The sequence below is a fragment of the Bos indicus x Bos taurus genome, chromosome 7 (assembly GCF_003369695.1).
Source record: "Bos indicus x Bos taurus breed Angus x Brahman F1 hybrid chromosome 7, Bos_hybrid_MaternalHap_v2.0, whole genome shotgun sequence".
NCBI classification, from domain to species: Eukaryota; Metazoa; Chordata; class Mammalia; order Artiodactyla; family Bovidae; genus Bos; species Bos indicus x Bos taurus.
The window spans coordinates 66,492,128-66,516,809 of NC_040082.1; the positions used below are offsets into that span (position 1 = coordinate 66,492,128).

The following is a 24,682-nucleotide window of genomic DNA, read 5'->3' on the forward strand; positions in this document are numbered from 1 at the left end:
GGGGCTCTGGGGTCTAGGCCCAGGGTCTGAGGTACGAAGTCTCCATGGGCCTCTGCTCGCCCCCGCCCGCCCCGCCCCTCCCTCTCCCTCTCCCTCTCCCTCTCCCTCTCCATCTCCCTCTCCGGCTCCCCTCCTCTCCCCTCCGTCCCCCATCTCCTCGCTCCTCCCCTCTCCTCCCGCCCCTCCCCCGCCAGGCCCGCCCCGCCGGGCGCCGCACCGACAAGATGGCGGCGGGTGGGAGCGGCGGGCGCGCGTCGTGCCCGCCGGGGGTCGGCCCGGGCGCGGGGGGCGGCCCCGGGCCCAGCGCCAACACCGCCCCGGCCCCCGGCAACGCGGCCGCCGCCGCCGCCGCCCCGGCCCCCGCTGTCCCCGGGCCGCCCCCGCCGGTGTCGGTGTCGGGGCCGGGCGCGCAGGCCGCGGCGGGCGGGGAGCGGGCGGCCGAGGAGCCGGGGGCGGCGGCGCTGCTCCGCGAGCCCGTCTACAACTGGCAGGCCACCAAGCCCACGGTGAAGGAGCGCTTCGCCTTCCTCTTCAACAACGAGGTGCTCTGCGACGTGCACTTCCTGGTGGGCAAGGGGCTCGGCGCGCAGCGCATCCCGGCGCACAGGTGGGCCGCCGTCCGGGACCGCCGCCCGACCCGGGACCGGGTTAGCACCGAGGCCCGCCCCCCGGGACTCCGTCATCCCCCAAGACGCCGCCGCTTCCCGGGACCCGGTCATCCCCAGGACTGGACCCCTACCCCCACCCCCTCCCCAGGATTCAGTCATTCCTGGGATCCCGCTCCCCGCCTCCCCTCAGGAAAACCGCCAGCCCCGGGGACCCAGCACCCGCCATTCCTGGATCCCCTGCTGTCCTGGGGGCCTGCCCTTCCCCACCGCCCCCGGGCCCCAGCACCCTTAAGGCCCTGTGACCCTGCCAGGCCTCCGTCCAGCCCGGACTTCCAGATAACTAGCCATGGTCCGCTCCTGCGACCCCTGCCCCTCCACCCTCATTGGAGTCTCCTGGCTCTATGATCCCTGACCCTGCACTCATGCCCGAAATCTCCCAGGTCCGCAGACCTCTTTCACTTGCTGCATCTCTGTGACCCTTCAACCCCTGCCAGGCTGGCCAGCCTGGCCAGCCGTAGGACCGCCAGAGACCCTATCTCCTTCCGCCTCTTCCATCTCCTTCCCCTCCTCCACTGGGGCCTCACGGGCCCCAATGATCTTCTCCCCTGAGTGCCCCCTCCTTCTGGGGCTGGGATCCCCCAGAGCCCCGCTAGACTCCCACCTCGTGAACCCCAGACCCTCATAACCCCCGTTCCCTGACACCGTACATCCCAGGTCTCCTCTTGAATGGGGTTTTCCTTGGTGCAGGCCCACACCTCTGCCAGGCTCAGGGGTGCAGCCTCCAGGCTCAGGGGTGCAGCCTCCAGATTCCTAGGTGGGGCGGGGCTGTATCAGAGACCACTCTGCCCACTGCTTGCTGGGGGATGCTGGGAGGGTTCTGTTGGGGAAGGGGGCTGGGGGTTCTTGCAACTCTGCCTGGAGAGTCCCCAGCCCGCTGTGAGGGTTGTCTTCACCATTCAGATGTCTGGCTTTTACTTGGCCTGTGTTTTTGAGATTCTTCTCTCTAGCCCTTTCTTGGTTATTTATGTGCAACTGGGACTAGATTCCTGCCCGAGGGAGCTTCCAGGCCGGTGAGGGGGTCCCCAAGACCTCCTGGGGCTTGTCCCTGCCCTAACCCTCTCCCCTCCCCTGCGAACTCCCCGTAGGGGGCTGGTTGCCTTGTGACCCAGGAGCCCCCAGCCTCCGTCATGCCTTTCTTGTTTCATATTCCTGCTCTGTGGATCCTCTTGATGGAAGGTTCTAGTTCCTTTTCTTTTCAGCCTTTGGGTTGTTATTTCATGTGCATTGTGAAATGTTACCTACCGCGAACAGGTGCATAAGTGACCCTGGGCTCTCTGGGCCTCAGTTTCCCTCCACCCCTATGACCTGGGACCAACCATTAGACACTTCCTTCCTGGGGCCACTGGGAGGGTGGACCCTGTGACCAACCAACCCTGGGACTAACCAGGTCCTATCACAGTGCCCGGGCTCATTCTCCACACAGGCTGGCCTCACAGGCTGGTGGGGATGTAACCCGGTGCTCCAGGAAACACTGGAGCATTGCTGCTGGAGCACAGACAGGAGTAGGGAGAATTCCTCACAGCCTGTGCCCAGCTCCAGGCTGACCTCACCCCCGCCTCCCTCCTGGATGGGCTGCATTAAGGGACTGGCTTGTAAGGAGCAGATTGAAACCCCACCTTGGGGAAACCCAGCAGATGCCCCCTTAACCATGTGGCTAAGTTGATGGTCCTGGGGGTGTCAACACCCCCAGCAGGAAAGAGTCCTCCCCCTGGTGTGCTCCACCTCCAGCCCTGAGTCCCAGTGTCGTGGGTTGATGGTGGCCCCCAAGTTGTGTCCAAGTCCCAAGGCCCAGAACCCATGAACAGGACCTTATTGGGAAAAGGGTCTTTGCAGATGTGATTAAGAGTTTCAAGAAGAGATCATCCTGGATAATCTGAACGGCACTAAATCCAAGTGTTAAGTGTCCATGTGAGAGACGTGGAGAAGAGGGACCAGACAGAGACTGGAGGGACGTGGCCACAAGCCACAGTCTGCCCGGGGCCCCCAGAAGCTGAGAAGGGCAGAACCTTGCAGGGAGCACGGCCCTGATCTTGCACCTGCAGCCTCCAGAACATGAGATTCTCTCATCACCCAATTTGCAGTAATTTGTTAGAGAAGTCCCAGGAACCAGTCCACCTGGAGAAAATAACCAGATAAACCCAGTGGGGCGTGCCTCAGGACCAAGACACCGGAGGGTCCCCAGGACAGTCCTGGGAGGAGCCCGAGGACACAAGTAAATGCCACGTGGGATCCAGAAACAGTGCCTGGGGTGGGAAGGGTGTTAGTGCAGAGCTGGTGACTGCTGAACCGGACCTGAGCTTACTTCACAAAGCAGACTGAGGGCAGGGCTCGTGCTAACTTCCAGAAAGGCTGTGGGGCCTGCAGCCACCATTTCCCAGGATCCAGGCTTGTGATTTCAGGCTGGGGCTCAGAATGGCGTGGACTCTGGGTGAAGGGCGACCTGGTGCATGGGGCGCAGGAGGGCCTGGCATATGTAATGGCAGAGGGGCCAGCTCTGGCCAGGGCAAGCTCAGGCCTTGTTCAGAGTCTGCCTCCCACCCCCATCCCCTCTCCACTGTACTACTTTTTCATCGCTCTTTTTCCTTCTAACTTTCTCTGTGATGGCTGTCCTTGGCTTGCTGTGAGCAGTGTCTTGCTGCTCTCCCTCCTGCCAAGCCCAGGAAAATGCCTGGCACACTGGGTGCTTAGGAAATGCATCAGTCCAATGTCTATACTCACAGGGCTCCCTCTGAGGAAGCACTGAGCATCTTCAGGGTAGCACTGTACAATTTGATTGCCCCACGTTAATATCTAAAATACCTTTATTCACATATCACTGGAGACTTAGCAGCGCAGAGATGTCCCCAAAGTACAGCAATCTCTGTGTGTGCTTAGCTAAATAGCACGTTTTTTAGTGACTGTGGCTTTATGGTGGATATGACAACTGCTGTGGCTGTTCTTCCCAGTTTTGCTCAAGACTTTTTGTGAAGACTTTTTCAGCTCGTCTCACACATTTAGCTGTTTCAGGATCAGTTACCCATCTGTCTATCCCTTCCTCCTGTCCATCCCTTGCTCAATCAGCAGTCTCTGAAACGGTGCTAACAAAAGACATCTCTTTCCCTGGAATTTACCTTCTAGCACAGTACCAGCAAATTTTTGTAAAGAGCCAGACAATAAGTAGTCTCAGTAGGCCACATGGTCTGTGTTCCAACTGCTTAATTCTGCTGTAGCAGTATGAACACAGCAAAGACAGAAATGAATGTGCATGGCTGTGTGCCAATAAAACTTTATTTACAAAAACAACTGGTGGGCTGGATTGGGTCCAAGAGCTGTATTTGACCAGTCCCTGGCTCAGTGGTTCCCTATAATCTTTTTTTTTTTTTTTCCCTATAATCTTTAGAATCAGTTTGTCAAATGCTAAAGAAATAACTGGAGGGGTTTGTCTTAGCAAAGATACCAGGTTGGGAGAGCTGACAGTTCAGAATACAAAGTATGGGCACATGTTGTCTCTCCATTTATGTATGGTGCTTTTGTGTTTCCGTAGGGAAGTTTTGTAGTTTTGGGTTTTTTTTTTTGGCCACACTGCCGGATTTTGGGATTTAGTTTCCTCTCTGGGGATTGAACCCAGGCCCCCTCAACAGTGAGAGTATGGAGTCCTAACTACTGGACGACCAGGGAATGCCCAGTTTTATAGTTTCTTCACATAGCTCTTGTGTGCAAGAGCTATGGCACTCCACTCCAGTACTCCTAGCCTGGAAAATCCATGGACGAAGGAGCCTGGAAGGCTGCAGTCCACGGGGTTGCTAAGAGTCGGACACGACTGAGCGACTTCACTTTCACTTTTCACTTTCATGCATTGGAGAAGGAAATGGCAACCCACTCCAGTGTTCTTGCCTGGAGAATCCCAGGGATGGGGGAGTCTGGTGGGCTGCTGTCTATGGGGTCGCACAGAGTCGGGACACGACTGAAGCAACTAAGCAGCACATAGCTCGTAAACATTTATTGCTAGGTGTTGTTTTTGTTGTTGTTGTTTTTTCTGTTGTGAGTAATTTCTCCGTTACATATTTCCTAGCTGGTTCTTGCTGGGAAGCTGTGGGGCCTTGCACATTTATTTTTATCCACTGGAATGATTTCTTTCTGAATCCTCTTTGGTGTTAATAGCTGTTCCATTGATTCCATGGTCCAGTGCTGTCCAGTAGACTTTTCTGTGACAATGGGAATGTTCTAGATCTGTCCTCTCCAGTCCTAGCCTCTAGTCACACATGGCTACTGAGCACTTGAAATGTGGCCCTCACAACTGAGGAACCAAATCTTTTGTTTTCTCAGCTACACCACATGGCTCGAAGCATCTTAGTTCCCTGACCAGTGATTGAACCTTCGACCTCAGCAGTGAAAGCATAGAGTCCTAACCACTGGCCTGCCAGGGAATTCCCAAACTGAATCTTTTTTTTTTTAATCTATTTATTCTTGGCTGCCCTGGGTCTTTGTTGCTGTGTGGGCTTTTCTCTAGTTGCAGCGGGCGGGGGCTACGCTCTAGTTGCCGTGTGCGGGCTTCTCATTGCAGTGGCTTCTCCCGTTGTGGAACACAGGCTCTAGTTTTGCCATTTGTAGAAATCGCATATAATTAAAATGACAGAATGTGTAGGTTTTGATCTGGCTTCTTTCATTCAGTGTCTTATTTGTGAGATCTATCCACATCCTTGAATGGACAGCTCATTTCTTTTTATTGCCAAAGTAATTCATCTTACTGCTGAATCCCATTGCATGGATGGACCACACTTTGTCCATTCACCAGTCATATGGGTTATACGGGCATACAGGTTAAACAGGTTATTTCTAGCTTCTAGCTTTTCATTATAAGGAATAATACTGCTATGAACATTCAACATTTGTGCAGAAATCTGCATATGGAAGTACTACTGTTCCTTTTCTCTTGGGTAAATACCTAAGGGTCAAATGTTGGAACCGCAAAGTAACACTTACATGTGACATTTTAAGAAACCGCCAAACTGGTTTCCAAAGTGGCTTCCCCATTCCCCACCCGCCATGATGCCCAAGGACTCAGTAATGTCTTTGGCCTCATAGGTGAATTGGAAAATGTTCCCTCCTCCTCTGCTTTCTAGAAGAATATGCAGAGGGTTGGTGTTAATTTCTTCTGGGAATGGGCTTTTCCTTGTGGGGAGATTTTTTCTTTTTCTTTTTTTGCTGCACTGTGGAGCTTGTGGGATCTTAGTTCCCTAGCCAGTGATCGAACCTGTGTCCCCTACAGTGGAAGCTCAGAGTCTTAACCGCTGGACCACCGGGAATTCCCTGTGGAAAGATAGTGTGTTTAATTGGTTGTGTTGGGTCTTCGTTGCTGCATGAGGGCTTTCTCCAGTTGTGGTGAGCAGGGGCTGTTCTTCATTGCGGTGTGTGGGCCTCTCGCTACAGTGGCTTCTCATTGCAGAGCACAGGCTCTAGGCACGTGGGCTCAGTAGTTGCAGTGCATGGTCTTTAGTTGCCCCACGGCATGTGGAATCTTTCTAGATCAGAGATTGAACCCATGTCCCCTGCACTGACAGGCAGATTCTTATCCGCTGTACTACCAAGGAAGTCCCAGATTTTTAGTGACTAGTTCACTTGTTATTTATTTGTTTAGATTTCTCTGTCTTCAGTGAGTGTTGGCAGTTTGTCTTTACAGGAAGTCATCCATTTCCTCTAAGTTGTCTTTGTTGACATAAAGTTGTTTCAAAGTTCTTTTACCATTGGTCTTAGTGATATTCCGTTTTCATTTCTGATTTTGGTAACTTGTGTCTTTTTGCTTGATCAGTCTAGCTAAAATTCTAGCAGTGGTTTAAATTTTTTTTTTCCCCTCAAAGAATGACCTTTTGGTTTCATTGATTTATCTCTATTTTCCCATTCCCAGTTTCATTAACTCCTGCTCCCACTTTACTGTCTTCTTTGTTCTTTGGGCTTGATTTGCTGTTTTCTAGATTCCTGGGATGGAAGATTGCCTTGCTGATTTTATTTTTTATAAATTTTTGATCACTCTGTGTGTGTCTTGTGGGATCTTCATTCCCTGACCAGGGATAGAACCTGGACCCCGGCAGTGAAAGTGCCAAGTCCTAACCACTGGATTCCCAGTTAATTCCCAGAAGCTTAGGTTGCTGATTTTAGATCTTTATTTAATGGATACATAATGTTTACCCCAAGCAGTGTTTTAGCTGCATTCCTTATAGTCTGATGTGCCCTGTGCATTTTTGTTCCGGTCAAGATCTTTTCTCATTCGCCTTGTGTTCCTTCCTTGACCCATGGGTTACTTAGAAGTGTTGTTTCATTTCCAAATGTTTGGGAATTTCTCAGAGGTCTTTCTGTTATTGGTGTATAATTTTAATTCCTCTGTTTGGAGAATAAGCTTTGACTTCTTTCAGTGCCTGTAAGTATATTTGTTTGACCTTGTACTTGGTCTGTCCTGGAGAATATTCCTAGAGCGTGCCTTCTGCCATCACTGGGCTGAGGGTTTTGTTTGGGGAGTTTAAGAAATCCCCAAAAGAAATTTATTTGGCTGTGTCAGGTCTTGTTTGCAGCATGCGGAATCTCTAGTTGTGGCGTGCAAGCTCTGTAGTTGTAACATGGGGGCTCAGTTTCCCCATGGCCTGTGGGATCCTAGTTCCCTGACCAGGGATCCAAACTGAGTTCCCTACACTGGAAGGTGGATTCTTAACCCCTGGACCACTGGGGAAACCCCTGGGCTGAGGGTTTCGTAAAGGTATGTTGGTGGCGTTGTTCAGTCTGGCTGTTTGTCAGTTGTGAAGAGTGAGGTGTTGAAACCTCCGGTGGAAACTGTTGGATTGTCTCTTCTGCCTCTTTATGCTTAGTTTCTCTTTGTGTGGTTTGGGACTCAGTTGTGTGTTTGTTTGCGCTGTTACCTATTCCTGTGTACTGACCCTCTGTTCATAGGAAATGTCCATTTTCCAGTAACATTCCCTGTCTTCACATCTGTCTTGTCTGCTGTCAGGGCAACCACTCCAGCTCACTGGTGCTTTCTGTCTGCAGGGTATGTCTTCCCTCATCTTTCTCCTTTCACCCCCTTCGTGTGTTTAATGTAAAACTTCGGAGCCTGTGCTATCCATCTGTCCCATCTCTGGTGACGTGAGCCTTGGCCGCAGGGCAGGTTTCTCCACTGGGATGTCCCTGCCATCCCCTCGTCATCACCCTTCTCTCCTGAGGGGTGCTCTGTGTAGACATCCCCTTTCCCCTCCTCCTTTGCCCGCTGTTGGAGTATGTGTGGATGGTGGTTCTAGCTGGAAAGAGTTGTTTTACTCTGGCATCTGCCATATGGTGATTTCCTATTTCCATAACTCCTTCTCCATTTGTTAACTGGGATTCTGAAAGGAAAAACTGTCCCTTCCCCCTTGCTCACATACCTCCTCCATTATATATTTATTTCATCATGGACTCACAGTTGTTTATCTTTTGGGTCATTGTCCGGTATGAACGTTACTGTCCCAGATTTGGCCACTGGAAGTCCTTACAGTTAGCTCAATTCCTTTTAACACTGGTGTGTCATGTCGGGAGAATGTCTTTACTTTTTGGCCCCACAGGATACCAAGCTCATCTCATCCTTCCCCTCCCTCAGCCCAGGAATCAACCATTTCTCCATTTAGTGGAAAATGGTATTTAGAAACCAAGATACAGGTGCTGGGTGTGCTCACTGCTGCTGGGGTATTGTTGTTAAGAGACCTTCTTAGCAGATAGAGCGAGGAAATATACCAACACACAACCTCTATTTCTGTGTCTCTGTCTCCATCTGTCCATCTAGTCTGTCCATCCATCCATCCATTCACCCACCTAAAAGCCAGGAGATCAACTTGAGTCCCTCTGACTCTGGCTCAGCCTTGGAGAGTTCATCCCAGCCTCCCTTCCCCTCACCTGTAACTCTCTTCTCCAGTTCTCAGAACCTGGCTTTCATTCTGCACATGTCTGCTTAGTGGCACAACATGTGTAGTTTCAGAGCTGCTTTTCCTCTCCTGTGAAAAATACTTTTTCTGCATAAAGCACAGTATTTGTATGCAGTTCTTTTGGCCTTTAACCTGTTTCCCAAAGCTGCTTAGCTGGTCTTTCTTCCCTGTCCCTTCAGGGTAGTGTGTCATTCTTTCTTTCTTTTTAATTTTTAAGTTGTAAAATACACATACCATAAAATTCACCCTTTTAACCATTTTTAAGCGCACAGCTTGGTGGCACTAAGCATATTCATGTTGTTTGCAACCATCCCACCAAAACTCTGTCCCCATGGAACACTGACTCCCTATCGCCTTCCCCAGCCCCTGGCCCCACCATCTTCTCCCTGTCTCTTGTGGATCTGACTCCTTTAGGGACCTGTGAGTTGAACCAAACTCTGTGTTCTTCTGTGTCTGGCTTCTCTCACTGAGCATCATGTTCTCAACGTCTGTTCGTGTTGTAACATGAGTCCAAATCTCCTTCTTAAGGTAACTAACACCCCTTGTATGGACAGACCACTTTGTATGGATGACGTGCTCACTGCTCGTCTGTCATCTCTTGATGGACACTGGGTCGCTTCCATCTTCAGGAGTCTGTGGATCATGACATGCTGAATACTCATGCACAGGTTTTGTGCGGATGTGTGCGTTCACTTCTCTCAGGCACATACCCTGGGAGTGGCACTGCCGGGTTGACAGGAACTTCATGTTTCGCCCCCTGGTGAACCACTGGCCTGTCTACCACAGCTACACACCTCATGACCCCCGCCCCTGTCACCCTGCTTGAGGACTCTGATTTCTCCACATCCTCAGCAGTTCTCGTCATTGTCTAGGTTTTTTATTCTAGCTGGTGGTCCAAGGGGTAAGGTCATGTCTCATGGTGGGTTTTTTTGTAACTGATGCTTTTGCTTTGATACTGCATTTCCATCATACTTTCTCATTAATTTTTATCTTGCAGAGGCTTTTGACTCTTATCACTGTAAGTGCGTGCGTGCGTGCTCAGTTGTGTCCGACTCTTTGCGACTCTGGACTGTAATGCACCAGGCTCCTCTGTCCATGGAATTTTCCAGGCAAGAATACTGGAGTGGCTCATGGTGGTTTTTTTTTTTTTTTAATTTATTTGGCTGCATCGTATCTTAGTTGCAGCACTCAGGATCTTCATTGCCTCATGTGAGATCTTTGCTTGTGTCGCATGGAATTCTAGTTATGGTGCACGGGCTCACTAGTTGTGGCACGTGGGCTTAGTTGCCTGGGGCGTTCAGTTCAGTTCAGTTGCTCAGTCGGGTCCGACTCTTTGCCACCCCATGAACTGTACACACCAGGCTTCCCTGACCATCACCAACTCCCGGAGCTTGCTCAAACTCAGGTCTGTCGAGTCACTGATGCCATCCAACCATCTCATCCCTTCTCCTGCCTTCAACCTTTCCCAGCATCAGGATCTTTTCAGATGAGTCCTTTCTTCGCATCAGGTGGCCAAAGTATTGGAGCTTCAGCTTCAGCATCAGTCCTTCCAATGAATATTCAGGACTGATTTCCTTTAGGATTGACCGGTTTGATCTCCTTGTTGTCCAAGGGACTCTCAAGAGTCTTCTCCACTACCACAGTTCAGAAGCATAAATTCCTAAGCACTAAGCTTTCTTAATGGTGTAACTCTCACATCTATACATGACTGCTGGAAAAAACCATAGTTTTGACTAGATGGGCTTTTGTCGGCAAACTAATGTCTCTGCTTTTCAGTATGCTATCTAGGTTTGTCATAGGTTTTCTTACAAGGAACAAGCATCTTTTAATTTCATGGCTGCAGTCACCGTCATCTGCAGTGATTTTGGAGCCCCTCAAAATAAAACATGTCACTCTTCTATTGTTTCCCCATCTATTTGCCATAAAGTGATGGGACTAGATGCCATGATCTTTGTTTTTTGACTGTTGAGTTTTAAAGCCAGCTTTTTCACTGTGTTCTTTCACCTTCATCAAGAGGCTCTTTTTAGTTTCTCTTCACTTTCTGCCATAAAGGTGGTGTCATCTGCATATCTGAGGTTATTGCTATTTCTTCTGGCAATCTTGATTCCAGCTTGTGCTTCGTCTAGCGTGGCATTTTACATGATGTACTCTGCATATAAGTTAAATAAGCAAGGTGACAATATACAACCTTGACATACTCCTTTCAATTTGGAACCAGTCTGTTGTTCCATGTCCGGTTTGAAGTGTTGCTTCTTGGCCTGCATACAGATTTCTCAGGAGGCAGGTATGGTGGTCGCTATTCCCATCTCTTTAAGAATTTTCCACAGTTTGTTGTGATCCACACAGTCAAAGGCTTTAGTGTAGTCAATGAAGCAGATGTTTTTCTGTAATTCTCTTGCTTTTTCTATGATCCAAAGGATGTTGGCAATTTGATTCCTGGTTCCTCTGCCTTTTCTAAATCCAGCTTCAACGTCTGGAAGTTCTTGGCTCACATAGTGTTGAAGCCTCGCTTGGAGAATTTTGAGCATTACTTTACTAGCGTGTGAGATGAGTGCAATTGTGTGGTAAACACTCTTTGGCATTGCCTTTCTTTGGGAGTCCTGTGGCCACTGCTGAGGTTTCCAAAGTTGCTGGCCTATTGAGTGCAGCACTTTCACAGCATCATCTTTTAGGATTTGAAATAGCTCAGCTGGAATTCTATCACCTCCACTAGCTTTGTTTGTAGTGATGCTTCCTAAGGCCCACTTGACTTCATACTCCAGGATGTCTGGCTCTAGGTGAGTGATCACACATCGTGGTTATCTGGATCATTAAGATCTTTTTTGTATAGTTCTTCTGTGTATTCTTGCCACCTCTTCTTAATATCTTCTGCTTCTGTTAGGTCCATACTGTTTCTGTCCTTTTTTGTGCCCGTCTTTGCATGAAATGTTCCCTTGGTATCTCTGATTTTCTTGAGGAGATCTCGGGTCTTCCCCATTCTGTTGTTTTCCTCTATTTCTTTGCATTGATCACTGAGGAAGGCTTCCTTACCTCCTTGCTATTCTTTGGAACTCTGCATTTGGATGGATATATCTTTCCTTTTCTCCTTTGTCTTTTACTTCTCTTCTTTTCTCAGCTATTTGTAAGGCCTCCTCAGGTAACCATTTTGCCTTTTTGCATTTCTTCTTCTTGGGGATGGTTTTGATCACCACCTCCTGTACAATGTCATGAACCTCCATCCATAGTTCTTTAGACACTCTATCAGATCTAATCCCTTGAATCTATTTGTCACTTCCACTGTATAATCGTAAGGGATTTGATTTAGGTTATACCTGAATGGTCTATGGTTTTCCCTACTTTCTTCAATTTAAGTCTGAATCTTCCAATAAGGAGTTCAGGATCTGAGCCACAGTCAGCTCCTAGCCTTGTTTTTGTTACTGTTTAGAGCTTCTCCATGTGGGATGAATCAAACCTGCGTCCCCTGCATTGGTGGGTGGATCCTTAACCACTGGACTGCCAGGGAAGTCCACTCATAGTGGTTTTGATTTGCCATATTCATCATCATGGTTTTGAGGATGGACGGAGAGGTGGGGATAGGAGACTCCTGGCAGGAGGCCAGTGAGGGGCCTGGTGGGCAGGGCTGCAGGTGGAGATGATCAGACTCCCCTGGACCCAGTTGCTCTTCCAGGCCTGAAGTTTGTCACCTTGTCCACCAGGAACACTGAGGACATGTATACCCCACCATCCTGGGCCCTGCACAGACACACCAGGCCCGGCTGGTCTGCCTTTTATGTCCTGCCAATGAATTGTCAGGGATGGTTTTCCCCATAGGAGATCAAGATGCTCTGTTGTATCTAGGAGAAAGGAGGAACAGGAAAGCATTGCATATATGGATTGTGTGTGGGGCTGAGGACCCAGATGCCATGATGAATGAGTGGGGCTCCAAGGACACAACAGGGCTGGCAGCTGAACAGGGCATGGGCATCCTGGGGTGGCCAGATGGTGGGGCAAACCACATCAGTTATCCTCTCTTGGAACCCAGAAGTCTACTATGGGGTATGGCAGGGCTGTGCTCCCTCCAGAGGCTCCTCCAGCTTCTGGGGTCCCAGGCATCCTTGGCTCTTCAGTCTCTGCTTCCCTCATCATGTGGCCTCTCCTTGGTGTCTTATTATAAGCCATTGCGTCAGGGCCCAGCCTGGATGAGGGTAGCCTGGGCTTAGCAAGTAACATCCACAAAGACCCTGTTTCCAGACGAGGTCCCATCCTGACATTCCAGGGGGATGTGACTTTGGGGACACTCCTTTCATCCACTGCATTTAGCTTCTCACCTGGCTCCCATCTCTGTCCTGGCCTTTGGAGTGCTGTTAAGCCCTGGGCAGGACTGGGGGCCAGACCAGTGCCTGGCAGAGCTGGGAGCACACATCCACGATGGAGGAGTGGGTAGGAGCAGGGGTGGACGGGCTTCTTTCAGGGAGTGAGGGATGCCTGGGTGGGGTTTTCTGGGCGCTGTGGGGAGCGTCACTGGGCAGAGAGAAGCCGGGGAGTGGGCTGTCACTGCTGAATCCAGAGATTTTGCAAGGGGGTGGGTGCTCGGAGCCCTGCATGGGTCACAGTAGGACCCAGGGAGCAGGTGTGATGCAGGCATGGTGGCTTGCAATCCAGAGAATAGGGCTTTGCAGGGGGCTGTCCTCTTTGGGGGAGGCTGTCATGGGGCAGGCCTGGGGACCGTGAGTACACAACTGGTGGAACCCTGAGGCCCCCGAGGCCACTCACATCCTAACGCTCCCTTGGCCTCGACACCCTTCCCCACAGACTCAGCACGGTCCTAATGTTCTCTCCAGGCCTTCCCTGGCAGCCTGACCCTGGGGGATGTGTGTAGAGCAGTGGAGTGAGTGAGTGGTTGAGCAATGGTTGAACAAGTGAATAAATGAATGAGTGAGAGAATGAGGGAGTGACGTGGTTGAGAGAATGAGGGAGCAAGTGGTTGAATGAATCAGTGAGTGAACGAGTGAGTGAATGAACGATGAGTGAGTGAATGAATGATGGAGGGAGTGAACGAGTTGGGGGGTGCCTGAGCTGCCTGTGGCGTGTGGAACTGGCAGAAAGCTGTCGTCCATGCAGCCCCAGGGAGATGGTTTTGCATCTGTGCCCTCTCACTGTTGATCCACAGGAGCTAACTTCTCAGTCCTCAGGGCCTGCCTTCCAGAAGCATCTAGGGCAGGATGCTCTGGGCAGGGTGTTACTACTGCAGGGATGCTCGCCATCCACATCCCAGGGCCTCAAGAGACCCCAGGCTTGGGCAGTTGGGGACTGGTGGGTCTCACAGAGGGTAACCAGGTCTTCTCTGACTCCCTAGGTTCGTGCTGGCTGTGGGCAGCGCTGTCTTCGATGCCATGTTCAACGGGGGAATGGCCACCACGTCCACCGAGATCGAGCTGCCCGATGTGGAGCCGGCTGCCTTCCTGGCGCTACTCAAGTAAGACCTTCCAGGTCCTTCCCACCCAGGGGTAGGACAGACATACCTGATGGTTAATTAATAGAGCCCTGGGGACATTGCCTCCAGAGTCCCAGAAGCGACTCCCTTGAGATTTCTAGAACTCAGCTTCTCAGTGAGGGGTGGACTCTGGACATCCCCCACCATTTTCATATTTTGCATTTTTTGTGTCAAAATATATTTCACATACTGTTCAACTCACCCTTGAAAGTGTACAGTGTACTATTAGTGGCATTTAGTTTTTCCACAGAGCACGCAGCCACCACCTCTTAATTCCAGAACAGTCCATCCCCAGAACCGCACCCTCCCCAGCCCCTGACAACCAGGAACCCACCCTCTGTGTCTGTGGATCGGCCTGTTCTGGACGTTTCCCACCAGTGGACTCACACCCTGCGTGTCCTGTGTCCGCTTCTCTCACTGAGCATCGTGGTTTCAGGTTCACCCGCGTGTTGGTGAATCTCCCAGTTTTCATTCCTTGTACTCAAAGAGTTTTTAAAGAAATAGCCTAACGTAAGGATTTTTAATTCAACATATATTTTTTCTTTCCGAGTTTCAATTTTTTTTCTCAAGGACTTTAAAACAAATCTAGTGATTTGGGGTAGAGGTGCTACACACAGACTGCAGGAAGCCGAGGAGGCAGCACCCCCAAGGAGGCAGCACCCCCGTGGAGGCAGCACCCCCGTGGAGGCCGGCGAGCTCTGTGGACCACACGTGTAGCCTGAAGGCTATCCTACATGGTCAAACAGCTTTTTAAACGTGGAGTTTCCTTTTTTGCCTTTTTTGTTGTTGGCCTCAGGACATGGGGGACCTTAGGAGTTCCCTGACCGGGGATCAAACCTGGGCCCTCAGCAGTAGAAATGCAGAATCCTAACCTCTGGCTGGCCAGGGAAGTTCTTTTCCCTTCTGATTATAAAAATGGCATTGATTCACACAAAGAGAGAGGGAGGGAGAGAAAGAGAAAAGAAAAAGTGGAAGAAAATGGAGTGGACCTGCCCCGCTCTGAGCACCATGGACAAGGCCTTGCCTGGCCGGTCCCATTCATATCCAGTCCCATCTGTGTTCTGCGCTCCCAGCCGCCTGCCCCAACCGTGTCATCTTCTCCCCTCTGGTATCCACAGTTACCCTCGGATGTAAACCAGTTCCTGTTAGCTCCATCTAACCACGCTGAATTCTGCAGGCTGACCACAAACAACACTTGGTGGAGTAATCTCACTTCTGTCTCTAGGCAGCTTTTCAGACCAGGGTCCACAGGCTGCCTGCGAGAGAGGGCAGGGGGTGCTGCTTCCACTGCTGCCTGCTGATCCTGCAGAAGCGGCCTGGAAGAATCTGTAAACTGTAGGCAGGGCTGAGTGCCAAGAAAAACTTATTTACAAACCAGGTGGTAAAATTACAGTGAGCTGTCACTTCACACCCACCAGGATGGCTATTATCAATATTAAACAAACAAGTTGTCTCGAGGACATGGAGAAATGGGGGCCATGATGCACTTCTGGGGGAATGTGAAATGGGGCAGCCACTGTGGAAACAGTCGGAAGATCCTCACAATCTAAACATAGAGTCACCATATGCTCAGGCAATCCTACTCTGGGTACAGATCCAAAAGAAGGGGATGCAGGGGCTTGAAGAAAGATTTGCACACCCACGTTCACAGCAGCGTGATTCACAACAGCCAGAAGGTGGAAACACCCCAGCTGTCATGAACAGATGAGGGATGAAGAAGGTGTGATCCATCCACATGCTGGAGTATTACTTGGCCTTCAAAAGGATTCTGACACTTGCTCCAACATAGATGGACCTTGAGGACATGATGAAATAAGCCAGATGCAAAAGGACAGGTACCGTCTGATTCCACTAACAGGAGGTCCTAGAGGAGTCAGATCCAGAGACAGAAAGTGGATGGTGGGGCCAGGAGCTGGCGGAGGGGCGGGGAGTCAGTGTTTCGTGGGGACAGAATTCCAGTTTGGGAAGCTGAGAAAGTTCTGGAGATGGATAGTGGGAATGAATGCACAATGAAACGAATGTAACTAATGCTACTGATGGTCAAAATGGTAAATTTTATGTACATATTACCATAATTTTTAAAAATTAGAATGTCTATTTTTTAAAAAGACAAAAAAAGTGATAGATTGCAGTTGGCCAAACCCTCCCTTTAGTCTAAGCTTGGTGAGACATGGGGTGAAAGGCTGTTCTGTCTCGTCTCCATCTCTGTGTCTGTCTTTCTCTGTATATGTTTGCTGTTTCTCTTTCTGTCCCTGGGTTTTGATGACCACGGCTGTTCCCCTGAGAGGGTGGACACTACCTCCGTTGTATGTGAGGGGCTCACCTATCTGCTCCCACATGTCCTGGTCTGTTCCAAGGTCCCCCTCAGCACTGCTGACATTGATGGCCATTCTGTCCCTGACCCCGCCAGATCCCTGCTGCTTCTGTGTAGGCTTCCAGTGCGTTCTGGGGGTGCTGAGTGCCAGGAGAGGGGGCACCTTCCAGGAACTTGCTCTTTGGGCTGTTCCAGTGGGTTGGGCTTCCACCCTTGCTCCCTTGTACTCCCGCTCTGTGCCTGTGGATGACACTCAGGTGGTTTCCTGTGCATTGTGCTGCTGTGAACACACATCATTTCTCCTGCATACCCAGGGCCGCCCTGAGGTGCTTCCACCAGACGGGCCAAGGGCTGCTTTCTCAACTCTCTCCCTGTGGTTTTGTAATCGACCCCACTTCTGACCCACACAAAGAGTTGGCCTGAGGACAGGTGGTCACCTCGGCCACCATATCTGCAATTCCAGCTGGCACTTCTGGTCCCATCAGTGGTTGAGCTTGAGCTGGCTGTGGCTGGGCCAGAGGGTTGTTCAGAGGGTTATGGCCCCAGGGCAAATCCCATGCTGCCCACAGAGGAGTTAGAGGCTGCCTGCTGTGTAGATACGTTCCGTGGGTATCATGTGGGTAGTTTAGCTCCGCTCCTTTTTCCTGGTAACTGCTTTTGAGGGGTCAAGTCCACAGGTCAGAGGGCAACTGGTGCTGGTTTGGATGGTTCCTTGGGCCGGTCTGGAGGGTGAGGGCAGGGAGGCTGTCCTCACACCCGCCTCTGCCCCTAGGTTTCTCTACTCAGATGAAGTTCAGATCGGGCCTGAGACGGTCATGACCACGCTGTATACTGCCAAGAAGTACGCAGTGCCTGCTCTTGAGGCCCACTGTGTGGAGTTCCTGAAAAAGAACCTGCGGGCTGACAACGCGTTCATGCTGCTGACGCAGGTGCAGGGCTGGGATGCAGGGGGCAGGGCAAGGATGTGGGGGAGGGGAAGGCGTGGGACCTGCTGGGGCATAGGTGCGGAGTCTGGACAGCGATATAGGTGGGTGAGGATGCCGCCGCTGGGGCAGGAGAGGTCGGGTTGGTGCATTTGACTTTTAGGTGTCTGCTAAATCTTGTGGAAGGGTAAGTTCCTCCCTCACTGTACCCTGCACCCTGCGGGTGAGTTTCCCTGGTTACTCTTGCGCTCCTGTGGACGTTTTGGTGCCCTTGTGCAGGGCTCAGGTGTGGGGAGAAAGGTATTCCGTTACTAAGTTAGAGGGGCACGTCTGAGGCTGTCTGGTCCCACTGACTGTGGCGGGGCTGGACCACTGAGAGGCCGGCTGGGATAGGGCAGCACCCAAGTGTAGTTGTGGCTCTATGACCCCTCGCTGCCGTGGTGTCTGGGCCCCGGCACATCTGCTGAGTTGCTCTCGAGTGCTAGAGCCTGGGCTGTCATATGGGGACTGTTCCCAACCATTTCCTGAGAGCTGCAGCCACGTGGGGCATCCTGGCCTCCTAGCCCAGCCCCAGGCAGAGCACAGTGCATAGGGGTGTGGGTTTGGGCTGCCCCACAGCTTCCCGGGCATCCCTGGGCCCCACCCTGTGCATGAGTTCTCATATTAGGGGCACATCTCTGCAGTGTCCTGTGGGTCCTTCTCTGCCTTCTCCCCAAGGCTCCTGCCTGACCTGGGGAGGACTGGGCCCACCTCCAGCCTGAACCTCTCAGTATCCTGACTTTTGAGGTGCAAGCCTGCCCTTCCCCCGCCCCCATCCCCAGACAGTGGTTACTGTGAGTCTGGGACCCTGGAAGATGATAATCTCTGGGCTGCTGCTCGGCTCCCAGGACTTGAAATCCATGCCCAGTGTGGAGCCAGGGTTCATGTGACTGGGTGTTGACACGGCTCTTCTCTTACTGCCCTCCCACTCTCCAGGCAAGACTTTTTGATGAACCACAGCTTGCCAGCCTATGTCTGGAGAACATTGACAAGAACACGGCTGATGCCATCACAGCTGAGGGCTTCACGGACATCGACCTAGGTGAGGCACACTGGTCGCTGCCCAGGGGCCATCAGACCTCATCCCCGAGGTGGGGCCGCGCCCGCTGACAGCCCCTCCCTGCAGACACACTGGTGGCGGTGCTGGAGCGGGACACGCTGGGCATCCGAGAGGTGCGCCTGTTCACAGCCGTCGTCCGTTGGTCCGAGGCTGAATGTCAGCGGCAGCAGCTGCAGGTGACACCCGAGAACAAACGGAAGGTTCTGGGCAAGGCGCTGGCCCTCATCCGCTTCCCACTGATGACCATTGAGGAGTTCGCTGCAGGTAACAGGGGCACTGACAAGGAGTGTGACCCCGAGTGTGAGTCATGTGACCCTCAGCCTGGCCACAGTGGGTCAGGCGCCAGCTGTGTCCGTGTGAGAACAGGACTGGGCTTGAGACCCTGATGTTGGAATGACCCCCAGAGGCCAACCATCCTGAGTCCCCACATCTCAAGTGTCCACACACGTGTGTCTTGAGTGTTGCAGATCCCCAACAGGGGCTCATGTCCGGGGGATGGGCTGTGGCCTCCGGGTCTTCCATGAGCCTATGAAGGGCTGAGAGGTGTCTGGAGCCATGCTGCAGGGCTCAGGTTGGGACTCAGGCCTAGGCGGGGTTGGCCCTGGCCCTACCTCCTGCCCCATGGGGACCCTCCAATCCTTTGGGCCGTGTGGCAGTAGCTGCCAACTTGGCACCCTCCCCCAGGGAGGCTGGGCCTCCCCTTTGGGTCATTTTCGTGGCTGATGCCAACCCTGGTCCTGGAGCCACACTGGCCTGGGAGGTTCTGGGTGGAGCTCTAGCCCACAGCAGGTGCACCACGTCCTGTCTCCCAGGTCATGCTGCTCCTATTCCCGCTCTGGTTCAGGGTCTCCAGATTGAACAGCGACAGCAAACAGATCATTTTCCAGTGTGTCTGCCATGCAGTGGCGGGGAGGCACTTCTTCTATGGGTCAGCTCTCTATGATCAGAATCTGACTTGACCAGGTGACCTGTTTTATCTGGCAGTCCCTGGTGGCACAGCAGAACTTGGGTACAGCCTCAGAGGCCGTCTCTGGTACTCTGGGGCTCACTTATCCATCAAATACTTAGCACTTCCTCATACCAGACCCTGGCAGCACCACAGTGACGGGGCCGTCCTGGGTGCTGTGGGGTGTGGAGCAGCCTCCCTAGCCCCACTCCCTCCATGCCAAGAGCCCCGCTTGTCTTCTTTAAGATTTTAATTATTTGGCCGCGTTGTGTCTTAGTTGTGGGACGCAGGATCTTGCATTTCGGTGCATGGACTCTGGTTGTGGTGCACAGGCTCTAGGGTGCAGGCTTCAGTAGTTGCAGGACATAGGTTTTCTGGTTGTGGCACTGAGGCTTGGTTGCCCTGTGGCATGTGGGAACTTAGTTCCCCAACCAGGGATTCAACCAGAGTCCCCTGCATTGCACGGCGGGTTCTTAACCACTGGGCTGCTAGGGAAGTCCCACCCTTATCTTGATGATCACGGATATCACAAACATTGCCCAGTGTTCCCTGGGGAGCTGGGACCTCCAGGTGAGAGCCCTCAGCTATAGTGTTGAGCTGTCCCAACCTAAGATGCCTGTGTGAGCCTTGCAGGATTCCTCTTTCTCCAGCCCTGCTTGTCACCCTGAAATAGCTCTCCTCCTGGTCCCTCAGCCCACCTGGTTTCCAAAGCCCCCCAGGGTCTCAGGTCTCCTGGAAGTACCACCCTCCAGCCTTTCTTGGCCCCCTCGCCCCTCCTCCCATGAGGGTCCCCGGGCTGGAGCACCCGCCCCCCACACGCAAGCTCTTGGGGGTGTGTGCCAGACCTGGGCCTTGTCCTTCTGCTATGGGCGGGACCTCTGGGGCTTTGGCTGTTCGTCACTCAATTGTGTTTTGGAGAATTTTCCTGCCTCTTCTATTCCCCTTGAAAATATAGGAAAGTAGAGAGAAGGTTGGGAAAATGTCCCCCAAAGACTACCGTGGCTGTGTGCGTCAGGACTGAGGTCACAGGTGGTTTGCTTTCTGTTTTCTGTGTAGAGATTTAAAGAGCGGTTCCTGTCTGTGTTCAGTTTTGTATCTTATGTGCTCCACAGACATCTCTCCCCTGTTGCTGCAATATGCGTACATGGGGCTACCGGGTCTGTGAGCCAGGCCATGGCTGACCTGCCCCAGAAACGAGCTCAAAGCTGGTGAATGAGCGATTCCTGTAAAGGAGGGCAGTGCCATCTAGGCCTGTTGCAGGCACCTTGTCCTGCCACAGGTGGTGGGCAGGGCGGGTGTAATCCTCCCGCCCTGTGGCCCAGGAGACCCCAGCACACTGGTCTTCCCCACCAGAAGCTCCTCTGAGTTCTTGGGTTGCTGCATCTAGGCTCCCACCTCCAGAGTCTTCCCCAGCTCCAGGACTGTCTTGGGGCCAGCACCCCCGCATCTGTAGGTGCCTGGGGTAGACAGGCAGGGGCATGAGCTCTGTGGACCCATGGTGTTCCCCTAGGTAGTCCCTGAGGAGGTCAGGAGACCCGAGTAGCTGAAAGGGGTTTTGCCCAGTTAGCTAGCACATTGGAGCATTGGCCCCATGTCAACCTGGGACCGCTCCCCAAACGCTCTTGGAAGGGCCATTTCCCCCTCACTAACACTCCCCCCCTGCCCCCCCGCCCAGGGGCTGCCTGGACCCATGACAGTTTGCAGAGAAAAGAGGCTGGGTCTTATGTCTTGCCTTCTGGTGTCTTTGTGCGCTCACGGTTTGCCCCATCCTTCCCAACTCCCTCCTGTGCCCACAGGGCCCGCGCAGTCGGGGATCCTGGTGGACCGTGAGGTGGTCAGCCTCTTCCTGCACTTCACCGTCAATCCCAAGCCACGTGTGGACTTCATTGATCGGCCACGCTGCTGCCTCCGCGGGAAGGAATGCAGCATCAACCGCTTCCAGCAGGTGGAGAGCCGCTGGGGCTACAGCGGCACGAGCGACCGCATCAGGTGGGCGGGGCAAGTCTCATGGGCAGGGCAAGTTGTGGGGCGGGGCCTAGTTGGGGCCTCCCCATGGGGAGGGGCAGGGCCTGGTTGGTGGAGGTCACTCAGCATCTCCTTCCTCCGATGCCCTCAGGTTCTCGGTCAACAAACGCATCTTTGTGGTCGGCTTCGGGCTCTACGGCTCTATCCATGGGCCCACAGATTACCAAGTGAACATCCAGGTCCTGCCCCTACCTCTGGGCCCTGTCCCTCCAGATCACCCCTTCCTCTTCTCGCCCCTTCTTCACATCCCACCCCTCTTCCGCTAGTCAAGGGGGACCCAGGACCATGCCTCTCTACCCCCACCATTGGCCTCCTCCTTTCAGGTTAGCTTAGTCCTCACATCCAGGCTCCGTGGGGTCCTGTGGGTGGGCACCGGGTTGGGGGCACCGGGGTGAGCTGTGCCCGGCTCTGGCCCTTAGATCATCCACACGGACAGTAACACGGTTCTGGGCCAGAACGACACGGGCTTCAGCTGTGACGGCTCTGCCAGCACCTTCAGAGTCATGTTCAAGGAGCCGGTGGAGGTGCTGCCCAACGTCAACTACACGGCCTGTGCCACGCTCAAGGTGTGCCTGACCCCACCCCACCCAGGCCCCTGACCCCAGAAACCTACCCCAGGACCCCAACCCTGAACCTGACCCCCAGCCCAGACTCAGGGTCTCTGAGCCCCACCCAGGACCTCGCCTCCCAGTTTACTGCCCACCTCTAAGGATGTGAGGCTGGGAGGGCACAACCTTGTGTCCTCCTTTGGAGGCCTGCTGCGCACACTGGGTGGGCCCTGAGCTGTGTTCTTATGCAGCACATCCTTGCGGACCTGCTGGGTCCTCCCCACAGGGCCCAGACTCCCACTATGGCACCAAGGGCCTGCGCAAGGTGACCCACGAGTCGCCCACGACGGGGGCCAAGACCTGCTTCACCTTCTGCTATGCGGCCGGGAACAACAATGGCACATCGGTGGAGGACGGCCAGATTCCAGAAGTCATCTTCTACACCTAGGCCACTGGCCCGGCGCCCCCCAGCCCAGGCAGGCCGCCTGGCCCCACTGCTGTGCCTGCCGCCCACGCTGCTGCCCCCCACAGGGCCAGGAGGGCTCCTCTCTGCGTGCGGTGAGCTGGCTGCCTATTCCAAGGTGATGGAGGGGTGGGCAGGGCGGCAGAGACAATCCCCCTCAGGACTTGGGGGGCAGGGTCAGCCTAACCCCGCCCTGAGCAGAGGGTCCGCCCGCCCACCACCCCTGCAGCCCCACTCAGGGTTGGTGTAGGGTGTTGCCTCCTGTTTGTTTCAGCTGCACATGGCAATGCATCCTGAATTCCTGTTTCTCTGGTAGGAGAGCACGTGCGGGGCCGTAGCTGGCATGGGGGGCTTGTGTGCCTCTGCTCTGTTCACTGGGGAGGCTCAGGCCCCCCAACCTGCCCGAGAATGAGGGCTCAAGCCCTCCCAAGGTCCTGCAGGCCGGCTTCCTGCCAGGCCCAGGCCCTGCCCCTGGGCCCAGTAAAGGACCATCTGTGTCCAGCCTCCCTGGACGCCCCTCCCCGCCCCTGCAGCTGTGGACGCGGGCGGCAGACCGGGTCTGCCTGGGAGGGGCCATGTTGCGGGCCAGCCATGGTGGCCACGTCCCCACTGGCCCGCCTGCCCAACCTGTAGCCCCACTCCCAGCCCCCAGCAAGTACTCTGCCCAAGGTGCTGGAGGGTGCAGCCCCTACCCCACCCCCATGCTTCCATCTGGAGCCTGTGTCCTCCCCGAAGCCATGGAAGGTGTGTCTGCACACCACACCCCAAATGTTTTTGTTTTTTTTTTTAAATAAAGGAAAGAAACGTATAATCCCTGAGACATGTGCTGCTTCCAGTGTGATGGGGTCCTGGCAGTGGAGCCAGACTTCTCACCTTCAGGGCATCCAGATCACATGGGGGCTTGCCCTGGGCTCCTTCTGGAGCAGCCAAGAGTGTCAGGAGCCCCCCCACCCCCACCCCCTGAACCAGGAATCTTGTTGGCAGGGATGTAACCCAGAGTGGCCGTGCTGGCTCTGCCCAGGGGGGTGTCCTCCTGCTTCCACAACCCATCCTGGCCCCTCCTGTCCAGTGAGGACTCTTAGGGATGAACCGGACCCAGGACCAGGCTGGCTGCAGAGACTCTGAGCCCCTGAGCTCCAGCCCTTGGGCTCCTTGTCACTTCCTGAGACCTGCCACACTGTAGGCAGACCCCAAGTGAGGGGTCCATGGGGCAGGGGACCAGGCCTCCCACTGTAGCCCCCAGAGCAGCCTGTCCTGGGGCCACTACAGTTCAGGACAGAAGGACAAATGGTGTCAGCCTGGGGCACCCACAGGTTGTGGGCATGCCAGGAGTAAAGGCTGGGCAACAAGCCGGTGGGCTCATTAGAAGGGGTCCCAAGATGGCTGTGCCCCACTCCCAAGGCGTGTGGCTATTCAGGGTCACAGTGAGCTGCTGTGACTGTCTCCTGCCAATGGAACATGTGGCCTGCACTCTGGAGGAGGACCGCAGTGCAAGCTCCCTACAGCAGTGCACAGATACGAAGCGAGAGACAAAACCGAACAGATCTACATGTACTTCAGAAGCTGGAGTTATCAGCGTTCCTTGACATGATAAAGCCCATATATAACAAGTCCAGAGCTTACACCATACTCAGTGGTGAGAAGCTGAGAGCATTTCCTCTAAGATCAGGAACAAGACAAGGATTCCCACTCTTGCCCACTCTTATCCAAGAAGGTTTTGGAAGTCCTAGCCAGAGCAATCAGAGAAGAAGAAATGAAAGGGATTCATGTTGGAAAAGATGAAGTAAAACTGTCACTATTTGCAGATAACATGACGCTATACATACATTACCAGAAAACTACTAAAGCTCATCAATGAATTTGGTAAAGTTGCAGGATACAAAATTAATTTACAGAAAGCTGTTGCTTTTCTCTAACAATGAAATATCAGAAATTAAGGAAACAATCCCATTTACCACTGCACCAAAGACAAAATACCTAGGAATAAACCTACCTAAGGAAGCAAAGACCTGTAGGCCAAAAACAATGAGAGCCTGATGAAAGAAAATGAACACAGAAACATGCAAAAACATAGCATGTTCTTGCACTGGAAAAATCAATAGTTAAAATGTCCGTATTACCCAAGGCAACCTACAGATTCAGTGCAATCTCTTCCAAATAACCAATTGCATTTTTCATAGAACCAGAAGAAAAAATTTTAAAATTCATATGGAAACACAATCCTGAATAGCCAAAACAATCTTGAGAAAAAAGAACAGTAGAAATCAGAACACACTCATAACTTCACACACTACTACAGAATAC

At 53.0% G+C, this 24,682-nt stretch overlaps 1 protein-coding gene across 1 annotated transcript; it reads left to right on the forward strand.

Moving 5' to 3' along the window:
- The first annotated feature begins 209 nt into the window (after nt 1-209).
- Nucleotides 210-23,178, forward strand: BTBD2 (BTB domain containing 2). Its single transcript, XM_027546524.1, has 9 exons — nt 210-607; nt 13,923-14,042; nt 17,147-17,303; nt 18,273-18,378; nt 18,463-18,660; nt 21,139-21,331; nt 21,459-21,546; nt 21,787-21,933; nt 22,202-23,178. The coding sequence occupies exons 1-9, from the start codon at nt 225-227 to the stop codon at nt 22,361-22,363; spliced, it is 1,554 nt and encodes a 517-aa protein (XP_027402325.1). The 5' UTR covers nt 210-224; the 3' UTR covers nt 22,364-23,178.
- Nucleotides 23,179-24,682: the final 1,504 nt, after the last annotated feature.